This window comes from Patagioenas fasciata, chromosome 2 (genome assembly GCF_037038585.1).
Source record: "Patagioenas fasciata isolate bPatFas1 chromosome 2, bPatFas1.hap1, whole genome shotgun sequence".
NCBI lineage: Eukaryota > Metazoa > Chordata > Aves > Columbiformes > Columbidae > Patagioenas > Patagioenas fasciata.
In genome coordinates, this window is record NC_092521.1 from 141,715,612 (window position 1) to 141,733,745 (window position 18,134).

At 41.5% G+C, this 18,134-nt stretch overlaps 1 protein-coding gene across 6 annotated transcripts in view; it reads left to right on the plus strand.

The window, feature by feature from the left end:
• The first annotated feature begins 1,731 nt into the window (after window positions 1–1,731).
• Window positions 1,732–18,134, plus strand: part of ICA1 (islet cell autoantigen 1) — an 85,682-nt gene continuing 69,279 nt past the window's right edge. For all 6 annotated transcript variants that reach the window (XM_071805105.1, XM_065832138.2, XM_065832139.2 and 3 more), the window contains exons 1-2: window positions 1,732–1,872; window positions 16,765–16,802. In XM_071805105.1, the coding sequence (XP_071661206.1) occupies window positions 16,786–16,802 (17 nt within the window). In that variant the 5' untranslated portion in view covers window positions 1,732–1,872; window positions 16,765–16,785. The remainder of the gene's footprint in view (window positions 1,873–16,764; window positions 16,803–18,134) is intronic.

Below are 18,134 nucleotides of genomic sequence, written 5' to 3' on the forward strand. Positions count from 1 at the left end.
AAAACTACCAAAACCCAATGCCAGACCTGGCTGAAGGGATCCCAGATCCTTATCCACTGCAGAGAGACCTTTTGTCACTTACTAGCACCACTTCCCTTTCGAGAGGTAAGAAGTAACTCCATTAACATTTTTTCCTCTCAAAAATGGTAACATCTTGACAATCAGCTAATATCTCTAATGCAAGTATTTATACCTGAGCCAGTTACTCTCTTGTGGCCAAGAAAACTCATGTCCAGGGAATAATTTCATTGGAAAACAAAATAAATCAGATAATTCATAGTCTTAAATGCACCTTTTTCTCTCTATTTGCTCTAAAAAGAGCTCTAGCTGATCAGCACAGCTTAACGGTGTCTATAGTATAACACCTAAAGGCAAACAAAATATCTAACATCAGACTTTCTGTATGCCCAACTTCCAACAGCTGAAGTGTGTTATACCTTTTTCTGCAAGACTGAGGACCCCATAAAGAGATTTGTCTGCTATGAAAATATTTGCTCACTGTTACTGTATTTAAACACAAAGACTACTCTATTAGGGTTTCTGCAACTCTGGAAAGAAATCCTGTATTTTTTGCCACAAACCCATTCTAGTTCAGCAGTGCACCATCTGCACTAAGTACACCATGCTCAGGTATGACCTGCTGCTTGTGGTCACATCAGTGCCAATTAAGGAAATTATACAACTTCCCAAATCTTACCTGAAATTCCTCAGGCTATACAGCCTTATAATTAAATTAGCCCTTTTGTGTCTCCCAGTGCTCTGGGAGTGCATGCTTAGCTACCTACCCATTAGGATCCCAAGTCTTTTTCAGAGCTACTGTTAAGTCCCCACTGCTGTGAACATCTTGCATTTTGCTCCTAGATGTGCAGCTTCCAGTGAAGTGGTTCAGTTTCGCCTCGCAGAAGCACCAAGACACCGACATGAGCACTTCAGACCTGTGTAAGGTTCAACAAATGCCCCGCTCCTGTCCTCATTTCCACTCCTTCTCTCTTCCCTCTGCATTTTCTAGAGTTCCCTCCAGTTCACTCTTCTTCAGCCCTTTCCTTGGGCCCTATCTAATCGACCTCATCTCCTCCATTCCCGCTGTCATTTTCCACATTGTGCTTAACCTGCTTCTCTTGTCATGCACAGTACAATGAAGCCAATGCTTCCCCGTTTAACTGGGATAACTTTTTCACCTCGTCTTGCTGCTCCCGTATTTCTCCTTTTACCTCCCCCCTAGATGGTTTTCAAATGCCACCTCTGAACTTTCCCCCTCATTTCAAGCTCTGAAATCAGCTTAAAATCCACCTCGAGTACTTAAAAAACAGCTCTCACAAAATCTCAAATGACCCATTTCTGATTTGAGCTCAAAACCGAGACTCTCCTGATCCCCTTCAATATTGACACCTGCCTGCTATGCTACAGGGCCTTTTTCTCTAAGTTTCCACTTCCTTGTTAAGGCAGCCAAAACGTTTTAATATTTCCTTTATGCCCCTCGTGGGACACCTGCCCCAGCAGGCTGGGGCTGAGAAGAGCTTGAGGTTTTGATCGAAGCGGTGAGGGGAGCACCATAAGGGGCAGAAGCCGGGGAGACCTTCTCGCCGCCATCCCCTCAGGCCTCTCTCCGAGCGCGGCCGGGGAAGGAGAAGGAAACGCGGTCCCGGCCGAGGCCAACGCCAGGAAGCCGGCGTCCCCGGTCGGCTCGGACCTGACAGCCACCGCCCTCCCGCCTCGGGGGCTGGGCGGGCGGCGGCGGCTCCGCCCCGCTGCGGGGGCCGCCCGCGCCGGCAGAGGCGGCTCCGTTCGCTGCTGTGACGCCGGCGGCGCTGGAACACCTGGCGGGGCGGTGGCGGTGCCTCCGGCTCAGCCCTCCCCTCCGCCGCGGGCAAGGTGAGTGTGGGATGGAGGGGACCTGCTGGGTTCAGTGCCGGAGCCTGCCGGGGAAAACGGGCTCTGCCAGCAGCTGCTGCGGCCGGTGTCGGGCAGCCCTGGGTGGGCGCCGCCTACCCCGCCGGCTGCTCGCCCGCCTTTTGGGGGGAAGGAGGCGGCGCGGCGGCCGGGCCCGAGGCGCTGGTGCCCGTTAAGGCTTGGCGGCGGGTGCCGCCGGGGTCGGACCTGTCCGGGAGTGAAATTTCCGAGGCACAAGATGGCATCTGCTCCTCCTTTTTGCCTGGTGTTCCCCCTCCCGCCGTGCGGTTATCTCGCCATGATTATTGCATTTATCCGTTTCTGCCTCCCTTCCTCCCGCACATCCTCCCTGGCGCTCTGCCCGCTGGAAGCGGGGAGGATGGGGCGGGAAACGGCCGCTTCTCCTCAGCGGTTCCGGCTCGGGGCTGAGGTGCGGGATGTCCGGCTGCCGTGTGTGTGTGTGGCGGCAGCGGCCCTGGTTTTACCTGAGGGCTCGGGGCCGGCCGCGTTAGAGGCGGGGTAGGGCTGCCTGTGGTGAGACAATGTCAGTCATCAAAGCAGGCAGCGAGGCGTTAACAGCTAGTGAAATTGGAATTAAAAAACAAATAAAAGACCAAAAACTTGTAATTTAAACTTATATTTTGTGAAAGGTTAATCTTGATAATCAGATTTGATCTGCATCCATCCATCTGGCACATGAATGTTGTTTACCTGTTCTAGTCGTTTAAGAAGAAGGGAAAAAAGAGAAGTATTTCAAATGTCAGGTCAGTTTCTAGTGAGCAGAAGGGGTGAAGGGCACCGTGCTCTCTTATTCATTGTGTGCATGTTCAGCACCAAATGTAAATAAGTCTCCTGTTCCACACTGGTTTGTGTAGTGCTGATAGCCTCAAGGTCCTGCATGGACTCCATTAAAACAGTAATTGGCTTTTGCATCAGTTATAATTTATAAATGCAGAACTGAATTGGGTAATCTCAGGGGTACATCCTTTAACCCCCCACCCTAAGGTTACATTGTGTGGCTATTTAAGAAGCTTGGTATTGGAGTTGTTCATTTGTTTGTTTATAATATTCTGCCCCTGTCTGAAAGCCTTGCTTTAAAGCAATGTGACCATTTATTAATTTATTTCCAGGAAGTATCTCTTTATTAGATTTTTTTTCCCCCCCTCATGTTTCATTCTTTTATTGTCTTTCTTTCAGTTTCTGGATGGGTTTTATTTAATTTGGGTCTCAAAAAGCAGCTGTGGCTCTTGTTCCAGATCAGATTTCTTGGAAGTAAACTGTTCTCATGTTTTGCTCTAGCAAGGCTGTTGTTGCAAAGAAAAAAATGTGTTTAATCACTTTTCTTAGGTGTTGGCCAGAAAACAAAAAAAAGACAGGGTGGGTTTTGGAGTCTTCAGTGCAGGCTGTGTTTTGTTATGGTCTTTCATCTGATTTTCCTGGTATTCCCCTCTTTTTCCACTTTGTCTATCAAGAGTTCCCAAGGAGGGAGTGGAAGTACCACTTGACAGTGCTCTCTGCTTGGCACTGATACAGGAGCTGCATTTCTTAGCAGTACGTAGCTTGATGTCCAGGAGCATCTCTTTTAGACATGAGCAATGTTTTATACTGCTCTTTGAGTAGGGTAGCTTATTGGTTTAATCTTAGTACCTTTATGATTTAAGATTTGTGGTAATACCACTGAAGAGGGAATTTAGTATAAAGCCACAGAGGTCTTTTGTGTAGCAAACTGCCATAACTGGTATAACCAGTCACGTTTCTTCCCATGGCAAGCTCTACTGGAAGGTGATGTGGCAGTTAAATGCTACCAAACCTTGGTTTAAATGAGTTTCTGAAGTTTCTTTACTATCAAAACTTCATGGATGAGACATTGTTATTTCCAGAAAGGTTCGAGCAGCAGTATACTCAAGAGTTAGATGCTTGTAACTGGAATTTGCTGCCTTCTCAATGGAGAAAGAATTAAGTGCTTTTTAGGTAATGGTGATTTCTTCAATTGTGTTTGTGGGAGCTGAGATTCAAATAGGCACATTGCTGAAGGTTTGCAGGTTCACGAAGATCAGTTATGACTGTATGGAAGGGGGAAGGTTTCTTGAATATTTTTCTTTCACAGATCATATTATTGTGATGTGGAGGGAATAACAAAGCACAAAGTAAAATTCCTGTTGGACCCTACTACAGGGCTGTTTTTTTTTCCCATTAGCAGAATTTCAAGCCCACCCAGCTTTCCTGTTCTTCTCTGTTATCCATACTCTACAGGGCTGGTAAATTGCACTGATGATTCCCAAGTAACCTTTTCTGGATGAAAAGAATAATAACAGCTCTTTTCACTCTTAAACTGGTGTTGAAAGCTGTTGGTACAAGTTGACAGAAAAAAAAAAGTGCTAATATCTGAGCTAAACTAAAAGGCAAGAGATGTCCTCAAAGACTCTTTTTAATACTTATTTCAAAATCTCCTCCAACAGTGTTGCTCTGAAGTAGTTGATTCTTCAAGATATTTTCCCCCTTCTCAACCATAAAATCACTCTAAAGACAAAATTATGCCACATGATGGAGAAGCATTAAAAATACAAAAGCCCGGAGAGTAAAGAATGTTAAACAAAGAACCAAGCAGTCAAGAACAGCGGAAACATTTTGATCTTTTACTTGTTGCTGGTAACAATAGTCTCACAGCAGTTTTTCCTGTGGCTATTGTTAGCCATGGCAAACCAAGGGACATTTGTCTGGTTATGCAATCACTTGTATCAACCTTGGGAACTGTCTGTTCCGAGTCACTGGAACAGTACTCGGGTCCATCTTGCGAGTAGCTTTGTAGGGATCACTGCTGCTCTAGGAACAGTTGGCTGGGGTGCCAGGATCTGAGAGCAGCAATATAAGAGCTGACTGCACTGTGCATCCGTCAAGAATATACAGCCTGTATTGATTGTGCTGTTTACTCAAAGGGTGGTGAAAGAAGATCACCCTATATTGTTGTTGCTGTGCATGGTAAAAATCTTTTGTTAATCAAATCTCTTATCCGTGGATGTGAAATGATCTCCTGAGGGAATCTAGAGAAAATTATTTTCCTCTGTTCCCTCCCCGGTAGTGTTTCCCTCAGGTATAATAGCATTGCTTCCTGGCTTCTGCATGGATGAAAAAGGAGGAGGGAGGCAGAAACTTTAGAGCGGTGACTGTGTCAGCAAATAGGTTGTGCAAATAAGAGAGCCATTGCTTTGAACTTCTAGAAGATATTTGTTCATGTTTATTACAGTATACATGTGAAAAGAGTTTCATGATTGTTTGGGGTTTTTTTATACTTCCACTGATTTTTCTCATAGGTTCTACAAAGGGAAGGTTTCCTAAGATTAAAACTCTAGGCTGTTTATGGGTAGAATGTGTCACAAAACTCATCTTCATATTGTCTTTCATAATCTATGCACAGCAGGTGTTCCATATGGCATCTTCTTTAATAATATTTGGCTACTAAGTTTAAAAATACTGGTTTTTAAACTAAGAGAACAAATGTGTACTGCAAAACAATTTGATAGTCATTTCAGAGAACTGAAGCAAGTCTGCATTTAGAATGAGATTAAATACTAGATTGCATATATCCACAACTTTGCTCATTTGCAGAGTAAGGTTAGATCTGTCACTCAATTATTTATATTCAAATTATTCTTCCATAGAACACACATAGTAGTTACAATACCTACCTGGTTCTTTCCTAAGGACATTTGCTCAGTCTTCTTCAGAAGTGTAAGTGGAACACTAGAAGTCAAGTAAAAGATGTTATGTGAGGGCAAACTGATACACCGTGCTGTTCTTATATTATTTCACAGTAAGCAGCTGAAAAAATCAGTATAATCTGAAAAAATAATTTAAAATTAATTTTATGTGTAATTAAATACCTGTGTGTTTACATAAAGGATGAAGTTCCCCATACAAGTTAATATATCTAGAAAGGGCTGTTGTTTGCTTATCAATCTTCCAATGGTGAATCTATGAGCATTTATTTGAACTATTTTGTTCTGAGACTACATGTACTATGTCGTGACTACATGTGCCATTCTTATTGGTGTTTTTGAGATAAACCACTGTTCTTAGGAATTTGTCATTCAACTGTTTAAAAGGAAAACAAAACAAAACAACAGCTCCAAGTGTCATTTCAATACATGTTATGATCTAGAAAGGAGATCACTTGCACCTCCAAGTCTGGCTTGATAGTCTTTGGAATAATATGACAGACATATAACCTCAAATAGACATTAAGTTGCTTTTTAGAGAGGAATACTAATAGTTGACTTGGTCCTTGCACTTCGTGGGAGCAAAACCAGGTTTTAAAAAACATGGTGATACAATGCCAAATTTCCACTTCTTCATGTTGTCTAAAACTTACCTCTAACCGCTCAAGTACTGAAAACCAATGCAGTCCAGGTGGACTGACACTCTTAAGTTCTAGGTATAAGTGAGTAATAAATTTCCAATGTGCAAATTTGCTCTGTTTATCTGCCACTGTCTTCTTTTAACTTATACATATCAGAGTTGGGAACAGAAAAATATGAAGACTAAATGACACCATAACAGGGCCCTGGATATCATTCCCTGTTTATACTACACCAGGAAATTAAGTAGAATAATTTCCTGTGTTAATTGTGTATTCTGAAACATTAGAAGCATGGTAATTGTTTTTGGAATAAAGTAACTCTTAACAGTAGCTCTCTGCAGTAGCTATTGGTCATCTACCCTGCACAGAGAGTATTAAAAGACACTGTAAAATTCAGTGAAAGGCAGGTCATTATATACCTAATAATACTACTACTCATTTTGTTGCATGTACTGTTTGCAAACAAGTGCCTAGGTAGTGCAGAAATGACAGAAAGAAGACCCAAATCATCCAAATTTCCTCATTTCCTTATTTACACATTCTTAATCATTTAAGATACCTGCTTGTATTACTGTTTGTTCTCCACACAATTTACCAGCTTGGTAAAGAAGGGAAAAGGGAGTGTTACATTGGTTCAAACTACTTCTTGGAAAACAGACTCAAATTTCTCTGATATTTCAGTTGTTTTGAATATGTTTGGGGTTTTTCTGCACGTCATTTTAATTTTGGTTTTAATTTTTTTTTAATCCTTTGAAGGATCAAGACAAATGAATAAATGAATTTTTTGTTGGGCAGTCTCATTAACCTAAAGAGAGAGGAGAAAAAATGGGAAGAAATTCTATATGGAAATGTTAGTTCCAGTAGTGCTTGCAGCGAAAAAAAGTTGATTCCAGTGATCGTATGGGACGGGGCTGTGTTCCAAGCACAATGTGTTACTCAGTACACTGCTGAATCTTTTTTCCCCAGTAGTTCAACAGACCACCATGAAATCCCAGTTCTAAGAGAAGTGGAGTAGAAAAGCTCTTTCTGCATGATTTAGCCATGTAGTTCAGGTTTTTCTTGCAGAAACCATTGTTTCTGTGTGCTCAGAGCACTGTGTTGAGGCTCTGGTTCAGGTGCTCAGAGTTGCTCTTTGGAAGTTCTATTCACTATCTGTACAAGGGCTTAGTATTGAGAGGCTTATGTGGTAATTTAGGCACCTCAGTTAGATAATTGGGGTCAAACAGCACAAATTTATTTTCCCATCAGCACCTCCCAGGTGTATGAATATAGCAGGAATCTCTCTGTATAACAGATGTTGTTTCACCCTGTGCTTCTTTTCAGAACGTATGAAACTTCTTTCTAAATGTCAGCTCCTAAAATAGGTTGAAAGAGTAATTCTGTTGATACCGGTCCCTTATAAGATTACAGTATTTCTTCTACTGAGAAGCTGTGGATAATCTGTAAGATATACGCTTCACAGGATAAGTAGGAAAGCTGTGGATTTGTCTGAGACAAAGGAATAGACAAAAAGTCTTAGTGGATGGAAGGAACTGCTAATGCAGCAGTTGCAGACCAGTCCTGCCAACTTTTTGAATTGATAAACAACTGCATCAGTGAGTAGTCTAGCAGAATGAAAATACTCCTGGATTTAAAGCTAAGTGTGGATGATTCTGCAGGATTAGAACATCAATGATGAACTATAAGAGCTTTAGAGGAAAAATTAAACCTTGTAATTTGTCATGTTGATATAACTTCAACTCTAGATTCATTTTAGCTGAATTACAGTGGTAGCCATTCATGTAGTGAAGAGTAGAAGTACTTGTAAATCTCTGTGTCATCTTGATGCTAAATACATACAGACCTAGACTTTTCACTCTTTTCTTGCATCAATATGCATAATTCAGATCAATTGGCTGCTCTGTTCTCTTTTGCTTCGGGAAGTCAAAGTGAAACATGAAGCTTCTGGTCTGCATGCTTGTAGACAGACACCAGAGAAGACAGAACTGTGTCCTGCCTCATCCTCATCTTGCAGTGCGACGACTTCTTGCCTTGGAGGCCCATTTACTTGATTCAGTTTGATCACAGCTTCCAGGGAGCAGAGTGGGGGAGACAGGTTGTCAGCCAAGAGCTGTTGGAGGCACAGATGGCATCGATTCCCTCACCTAAGCACATTTTCTTCCCTTCAGAGTGTTTTACATAAATGAAACTATCACTCTTAACTTTTTCAGATAGAACTCCTTAAAATCCTTCTTATTTTACTTAGTAGCACTTTACTGCATTAAAAGTTTATTGGAAAATTATTAATTTTATATAAAACTGTTATATTAAGTAAATCAACTGCAGTGCATGATTCTGCCATATTTGAAAATATAAATTGCAGGATTTTTAGGGTACGGAGAGTCTGTTAGGATTTGAAGAACCACAGAACATATTAGTTGCTTTGAAAGGCCAGTAAACTGAGGGGACAGTGCTATCAGTGAAAGTGCACATTCTTCTGTGTCTTTTTTGATAAGCACGTGACATTCACATAAGGGTTCCTGAACTCTGCTCTGCCTCTCATTCAACTCCCTTTTGTGGTTTCTGGATGTGTCTCAAAAGGATGTGTTGTTCAATCTACTGTCTTCCTATAGAACTATGCTAGGTCATCTTTGGATGTTAAATTTCATCTGTAGATCAACATTTATAGCATTTTTACAAGGATTTCAGCTCATCTCCTGGTTGTGAGAAGTTGTGACTAGATCAACAGTTTGTTTTAAGATACAGTCTTCAGAGTTGAAAAGATAATTGTTTTCTATCTCTGGTTGCTTCCTGCTTTCTTCTGGATCAGTTCACTAAGCTAAGAGCATGGCAAGAGCTGTATAACCAATGCTCAGCCAAGGAGAAATATTTACATTAGGGGAAAATATTTTTTTTTTATTGTTTTCCTCATAACCTAGGAGAGCATTAAGATCTGAACTTCACTTTGCCATATGACACTTTTCATATTAACACTCACTGAAAAAGAAAAATTATCTGAGTGGTACCGATATACAGAATTGTTTATTATCAATTTAGCTGTTGGAGAGAAGGCACTCATACTATCTCTCCAATGAATCATCTTCAGATACTATTCATATAAAGTTGTTCAGCTCTTGGGAAATCAGGCAACTTAGGCTGAAACAAAAAATTATAATACAATAAAGCTAAAAAAGAGAAGCAAGCATCTCCAGATGTTGTACATAGCATGAGCTGGAAGGTAAGCCTAGGGTATGATGGAGTTTAAGTCACTCAAAACACCATGAAAGCATTTTCCTTTTTACACAGAAAAATGCAGATGGTGTATTCAAATGGTCTTTGAAAATATAGAGAATTAGAGGATTTTTCTAGAGGAATAGAGATGCCAATCGCTAATGACAGTGCCCTTCATCAAGTTGCATTCCAGCATCATGACTGATGAAATACCTCAGTAGGTAGACAGGGTGATGCAGTATGCCAGAAATATTTTGAAGTTCTGTGTGCGTTCCGGCTATTTTGACTTCCAGTGGAAATAATCTGTGGGTAAACAGCCTATAATGCAGGTCAGCTCTACCACAGGCACAGAGGTGCCTTAGTTAGCTGTTTTCAGGGCCATCTTGGTTCCATCACGTCTCATGAACGCAGCTGTGTCTGCAGCCAGGCTGGAGCTAGGAACAGTTTGGCTGTATTTCACAATGCCCAGACCAACAGGCTGTGCCAGTCCTCTCTGCTGTCAGCCTGCAAACAGCGAGGTTTGTGGAACATCATGCTAAGGCTTCTTGGAGGCTCCTCAGAGATCCTGCTAGGGATTTTCAAGGTTTTGGCAGGGCTCGTGCCCCCAGGTGGTTCCGTATTGGAGTGGGTATTTCAGCACTGTGGCCCTCTGTGTTTTGAGCGGGCTCATGATGAATAGGGCCAGCTCAGGTTTAATGCTGAAACTGAGATGGCATCTGCCTGTCTCAAAACACCAGGAAGCACTTGCAAAATAACTGGAGCTGTGTGTGGACTTCTTCAGGAAACCTCATATCCAGCACTGTGCAGCAATAAACGTGGATTTGTGTACAGTCAGCGGTATTATAGCACCGCTTTCCCTAACATGCTATACAGCACCTGTATTTCCCCGTATCTAGAGTATCCCTACCTTTTCTTTGCCAAGATAAAAGCTGTCTGTTACAGGGATCACAAGTATTGTGTAAAGCTTTGTCATCAGAGGTAATGGAAAGTTTCTGCTACAAATGCTTTCCAATGGGGTGATGAATACTATCTTTTTTTTTTTTTAATCAGTGTCAGTATAATATTCTTTATTGAAATTTTATTTTAGTCTTAACACATCGGGAAGAAAAAAAGATCAAAAAGTCCCTTACATCAAGCAAATTAAGCTTGTTTTGTATATAAAACTGTATGATAACTTAGGTTAATTTTAAGTTTGACTGCAGTTTTCAGGGAAGGTATTGGTAGACTCTAGTTGGTGTCATCTGCTTCCATTATAGTCATCTTTGGCAAGAGCAATTCTCTTGTTATTTCTGTTCAGGACATTTATATCTTGTTCTTTGAAAGCAAAACAGAGTTCAAAACCTGAAGTAGTCAAAGGTTATGTGCTCAGTCCTGGGTTTCCCTCTGCAGCCTCAGGGTCAGTGTTTTAGGGCTGCAGGGATTCTTCATTACATTGTTACGAAGTCTTCCTTTTAAATCCTAGATACTTCCTTGGGCTGTTTCCAGTCTGCTTTTATTAGCATCTCTCACTTTTTGTGGCTACACTTAAGACTTTGGAATTTCTTTAAAAAAAAACTCACTGCTTTCAGCTATCCCAGATGTTTTCATTCATGTCCTTTGTTACAGCTGAACCAATATCTTACCCTCTTTGATTCCTGGACTTGAGCAGACAGCAACAACACATTAAGTTAGAGATTATAAAAATAAAGAAATTATGACCCTGTTAAGTGACTGCAGGGGCAATTTACATCGTACATGTAGCAATATCTGAAGAATGAAGACTGTTAACGTTAAGTTTCAGCTATGAATGAAACTAAACAATATGACTAAAAGCTGAAAATATTGTGGATAACTCTTAGAAAGAAAACATACTATACTTTTTTTTTGGGGGGGTGTGTGTGTAACCAGAGTGGTCATGGTGCAATGTTGTTTTGCAGTCCACTAACACCATTCTTGTGGAGAGTCTTCTGCATTAAACCAATGGTAGCAGCAAGCTTGCTGCTCTCCAATCTCATCTTCTTTTACATTGTATGAATTTTCACAGAATCACATAGATTGAGAGGAAGTGCTGGAGATTACATAGTCCAGCCTCCTGCTCAACCAGACCCAGTTAGAACAGGTTGCTTGGGGCCATGTCCAGCGCTTGCCTCACCGGGCAGCTTGTTCCAGTGCTTGTCCCCACCATGGTGAAAAATTTCCTGCCTATATTGGAATTTCACATGTTCCTGCTTGTGTGTGGCCACTTGTTCTTCCAGTGTGTGTCTTTGCGAAAAGAGTTTTCCTGTTTGCTCTGCAACTCTTGCTGGGTAGTTGCAGACAGCAATAAGGACTCCTGTTAGCCTGGTGATCTTATAGCTGAGCAAATATATTATGGGATCCAGACCTTGACTGGAGGACTCGTCCCAGTATGCCAGTGTTTTTCATGGATAGAGAGCCCAAAAATGGACACTACTCCAGATGTGTCCCACAAGAAGCTGTAAGTATTCCATGGGACACCATGACAAAGGCATTGCCAAAATCAGCTTACAACATCCATTGCTTGCCCCTCATTCACCAGAGGCAGTCATCTAATAGTATGATAGAAGGTGGTTGGGTTAGTCATGATTTGCCCTTAATAAATCTACACTGGCTCTTCCCACTCACCTTTTTGTCTTTCACGTGACTGGGAATGGTTTCCAGGAGGGTTTTCTCCATGATCCTTCCAGTAACTGAGGGTGAAGTTGATGGGCTTGAAGTTTCCTGATCCTCCTTGTGATGTTTTTTGAAGATGAATATGTTGTTTGTCTTTCTCCAGTCATCAGCCACCTCTTTTGATCACCATAACCTTCAGTAGAACAGAGGAGACATAGTTGCAGTGGCAAAAGCCTGCTCTCTGGGCACTCGAAGATCCACCCCATCTGGTCTCATGGACTTGAGTATGTCCAAATGGCTTAATGTGCAGGTACCTCAAATGGTACCTCTTAACTCTGTCTTTCTGTAATATGGTTAATTACCTGCACCCACAGACCCTGACAGTAGTTTTGAAGAACTAGGGAGCCACAGGACAGACCTTTCAGTGAAAACGAAGGCAAAAATGTACATCTGCATTTCCATATTCTCTCCCATGCTGTAGATCTGTGTCTTCCTTAACCTACTTTTTGCTGCCACTGTTTTTTATAGAGCACTTCTTGTTACAGTTTGCATCCCCTGCTAGGTTCAACCCCAGTGTGCCTTTGGCTTTCCTAACTCCATCCCTGCATACTCAGGCAATGCTTTTGCATTCTCCTGAGTATCCTGTGCCTGCTTCCATCTACTACATGCATTAGTTTTGCATTTGAGTTCATTAAAATTAATCTGTCTTGGCCTTCTGCCACAGATGCTCAGCTTTCTGCCCATAGGAATGGGCTTTTCCTGTGCTTTGATGAAGTTGACCTCAAAGATCACACAGTTGTCCTGAGCATCTCCTGAAAACCCGGTTAAGGATATGACCTATCTAGTAAGACTGGATGTTTCTTGAAAATAAAATCCTAACATTACAAGCTAAAAAAAATGTTTGCAATAGAACTCAGATACAACCATGATAATTCCTGTAATAGCACATAAACTACATCTAGCTCAACTAAATATTCCTTTATTATGTTCCTCTACCTTTGTTTCTGGTTTTAATATCTATGTTAATGTATACTGTTTCCATTTCAGTAGAGCTTAACTGTGATGCTGAAATATAAAATATGAATTAGTTTACAGTGCTGCTTGTTCCTACTGTTTAATTGCTACAGAATCACAGAATGTTAGGGATTGGAAGGGACCTCAAAAGATCGTCTAGTCCAATCCCCCTGCCGGAGCAGGAACACCTAGATGAGGTTACACAGGAAGGCGTCCAGGCGGGATTTGAATGTCTTCAGAGCAGGAGACTCCGCAATCCCCCTGGGCAGCCTGTTCCAGTGTTCTGTCACCCTCACTGAGAAGTTGTTTCTTCTCAAATTTAAGTGGAACCTCTTGTGTTGCAGTTTGAACCCATGACTGCTTGTCCTACCATTGGTTGTCACTGAGAAGAGCCTGGCTCCATCCTCGTGACACTCACCCTTTATATATTTATAAACATTAATAAGGTCACCCCTCAGTCTTCTCTCCTCCAAGCTAAAGAGACCCAGCTCTCTGAGCCTTTCCTCATAATGGAGATGCTCCACTCCCTTAATCATCTTTGTTGCCCTGCGCTGGACTCTCTCCAGCAGTTCCCTGTCCTTCTTGAACTGAGGGGCCCAGAACTGGACACAATATTCCAGATGCGGTCTCACCAGGGCAGAGTAGAGGGGAAGGAGAACCTCTCTTGAGGCGCCCCCCCTTTCTAATGCGCCCCAGGATGTCATTGGCCTTCCTGACCACAAGGGTACAGTGCTGGCTCATGGTCATCCTGCTGTCCACCAGGACCTCCAGGTCCCTTTCCCCTACGCTGCTCTCTAATAGGTCATTCCCCAACTTATACTGGAACCTGGGGTTGTTCCTGCCCAGATGCAAGACTCTACACTTTCCCTTGTTATATTTCATTAAATTTTTCCCTACTCAACTCTCCAGCCTGTCCAGGTCTCACTGGATGGCAGCACAGCCTTCTGGCACGTCAGGCACTCCTCCCAGCTTGGTGTCATCAGCAAACCTGCTGATAGTACACTCTATTCCCTTGTTCAAATCGTTGATGAATATATTGAATAATATAGGCCCCAGTACTGACCCCTGAGGCACTCCACTAGATACAGGCCTCCAACTAGACTCCGCCCCAGTGACCACGACTCTCTGGCTTCTTCCCTTCAGCCAGTCCACCTCTCTACCCAATCATCCAGACCGCACTCCCTCATTTTAGCTGTAAGGATGCTGTGGGAGATTGTGTCAAATGCCTTACTGAAGTCAAGGTAGACCACATCTACTGCCCTGCCATCATCCATCCACCTTGTTACGTCCTCATAAAAGTCAATGAGGTTGGTCAAGCACGACTTCCCCTTGGTGAAGCCATGTAGTCTCCCTGGCATGGTTTTTATCTGCACCACCTAGAACTTTGGGATCTTTCTCTTTCCTGGCATGTTTTGGGTGATACCACATGCCAGAAGCCGTTTCCAGTAGACAGTGTAGGTAAGACTCCACTTCAGTTTCCTTCCATGCTAATCGACCATGCAACACTATCCCAGCAGGTCTTGTAGCCTCAAATACCATCATGTCATACAGCAGGACAGGGAATATATGCCCTCATTTTCATGTTGTGAAAACACTGTCCTAACAGCTGTGATATAGTCCTCCCGTTGAATTAAAAACTCCCTACAAATAGTATCTTAAGGGCATAGGGGTAGGACTTGGAGGAGCGTAACTAAGAAGATCCCAGAGTCAAAATATAAGGTTAGATGTTTAGGAAGAAAGAGCATGAGCTATGTTTGCAAATGAGAACTGTTTCACCATGGCCCCAATACATACATACATACATACATATATATATATATATAGACACACACACACACACACACATATATATATATATGTATATATATATAATGTTTTTAAGGACATTGGTTTCCAGGAGAGTCGGGTGGATGTGTGCAGTGTGTAAGGTCAGTGCCTTAGACTTGTTCCCCATGTGGGTCATTTACACTTTGTTCCACATAATATGCATGTTATTCCATCTAGATAGACTGTTTGCTTCCTGTCAAACCAAGTGTGCTGCTGAATAACTGAGTCATGGATGTGCATACAAGCTAAATCCTGTGTTCTTATCTCACTTGTACACACCCACAGTTGACTTAAGGAGGACCACTATTAAAACAGTGAAGTCAAGCATAAAGGTATTAGAAAAATGGAGTTAATATTGCCTGTGCCTTATGGCTCTGGAAACCATAGCAAAGCCATGACTGATGCTGTCCATTCTGTTTATTGTCTGACCCAATGGTGCTGTAACACAAACAATGTGAAACAGTTCTTTCTTCCTCTGTGGTGTTCAGCTGTTGGCCTTTATATTCAAACTCTGCTCTGCAGACAGAGTTATCAATTTTCTCATGGTCTCTCCTTATGAGCATTTCACAAAAAGTCCAATACGGGAAAATTTCCTGCTCTGATATAATCTTGCAGCATCTCATGGAACTTTGCCAGGAAGTTTCACAGGTACTGACAGCAGAGAGTTTAGAATTGGAAACCTGGGTTTTGGCTCCATTTGGCTTCAAATGGAAGTGCATGTGCTTCACGGCTGGAGGAAGCACTGAGGTTGCTTGCATTCCCTTGTTCGGGTTCCTGCAATCTGTTCAGCCCCTTTGCTGCTCCAGTGCTAACCGTGCTGTCTGTATGCAGCACTGTGCTAGATATGTTTCCAGTGTCACATCCACCCTTTGCAGCCCCTTTTCTCTCTCACCCAGCTTAGTGCCAAAGTTCAGTTTCAACACCATTAGCTTCTGAGCTGCTTTTTCCATTACTGTTTCCTCAATCAACTTCATATCTTGGTGCCGCCTGTCAGTGTGTTCTTTCTGTGCCTGGTCTCATCAAAGGCCGTTTCCTGGCAGCACCATCTGATGAGCTTCTTTTTGGTCTTGTCTATGATCACGCTGCAGTGTCTCCGTTTGCATGCTGGCTGTGTACTGGAGAACAGTGTCCTCTCTGAAAGCAGCAGAGCAGAAGCCGGGTGCTCATTGTTTATAAAAAGTGTCTGGTTTTGCTTGCAAATTTGGCCTGGAAAATGTGTGCTCAGTTACTGGTGGGAAGTGATGTGCATGCCATCTGGTCAGCTCAATGTATAGTGGGAGACCTGAGTGTCCAAACTGCAGACATTAAAAATCTGAAGTCCAAAAGCATACAAATCATATTCTGTCCTCAAGAATTGTGATGTCCCTCATAGAAAAAAAACCTGGTGGTTAAATTTGAAATCCATGACTCAAGACGTGACATAGCTAGTGTTTTTATAAAATAGATCAATGGGACATGCATTAAAAAAGTAGCTGAACTGTGTTGTAGCTAAAACTTTGGGGAAAAAACTTGACTGAGGAAGATGCCTAGCATGGACAATTTTAGCGTGCCTCATCAAAAGTCACTGAATTTATGCCAAGTAAATTTGCTTTTGCCTGGAAAACTTGCTAACATAAAATTGGCAACATCAGCAACACCACTTAAATGTGTTTGTCGTGGATTTAACTGAGAATTGTGTGTAACATGGGGAAAGCATTTGGTCCACAGATTGAAAAGTTTTCTCTTGTAACATGATAAACAAGATGCTACAATATAGTAATTTGCTGCGTGAAAAGGTAGGGGCTTTCTAGTGTCTAACTTGAAAATTATATTTTAAATGTGTTTGTATTAACTGATAATTTCTTATTTTATTTAAGTGTCTGAAGCAAACAGGAAACATGGAAGGTCATAAGTAGTAAGTACCTTGATGATTTTTTCTTATTCTAAAGAGCTGATGGTGTTTGGCGTGTTGATTTGTCACTGCCTAAGTCTATCACACATTATGTTCCGATATGTAGTATTTTATGAAGTCACTGGTAGACATTCTGTTTAAAAAGAATAAAAACTACAAAATGAAAAACTGCCAAAGAATGCAAAAACAAGTGAATTGACTAGATGGAAAAATCTCATATGTTATCAATTTCCTGCTTAACAGAAAGAAGTTTATAGGTGGTCGTCAACTTCAGAATAAAGTACATCCTTCTTTTAGTTATATTTCCTAATTGTTTAACAAAACCCAAATATGTCCATGATTGCTTGACACAAAATACTTTTTAAAAGGTAAAAATCGTCCACTGAATATTTTGGTAATGCGATTTTAAATCTTTTGTTGTCTTAAGCATAAACAGGAGCCAGTAAATTCTTCAAATGACACTAAAAGCTGATTTTTTCTGTAGTGGTAAAAGATTATATTCCTCTTATGTGTTCAGTTGATTTGTCAGCCTCTAATTCAGGAATCTATATTAATCCCAGCATTTTTTTTGTGAACTCATATTAATAACTCATTTTTTTATTCCTTCCACCATGCCCCCAGAATTTCTAGTGACCTCAAGTGAGGTACATATCAAGGCTGGCTGACATCAGATGAATTATGGTGTTTTCTGCACTTGACCACTGAACTCAAAGATCAGCTATTTGTACAGCTGTAGCACAGGATAAAGCACACAACTAGCCACACAGTTCGGGTCTCTATACTGCCTTGTGAGCGGTTAGATTTTTATATATATATATATTTTTTTAGCATTATTATTATTTTTAAGGTAATGCTGGTTTTATTGAACTCTCATATTTTGTCATAATGCAGGGGATCTTGTTATTTTTCTGAGGTTGTAGATTTTTGTCTTTTAAAGGTGCAGCATATACCAGGTCAATATAGGCTTTACTTAACTTGATAGGCTGAGTGCCTAATGGTCTGTTTGTGCAGAATTCCACGTGAAATGTGGTATGTTTTGCATGTGTTATTTATTTTGTGCTGTAGCACCAAAAAGGCCTTGATTTTAACAAAATCCATAAATGAAAGTTTTGGAACTAATATCTGGGTAGAATTAAATGGGCGAATATCTTTGCTTTTAACATTTGGGGAAGAAGCCAAGAAGTGCTGTATATAAGTGCATTTTGAACTTTGTCCTTGCTCACTTCCAGCTTTAATTTCTTACCGTCTCTTTGGCGATTAAGGTGCTGTCTCCTAACTCGCTGATTAAAAACAACTAAAGCAAGTAACAAATACCAGGGAAACAAACTTCCTTTT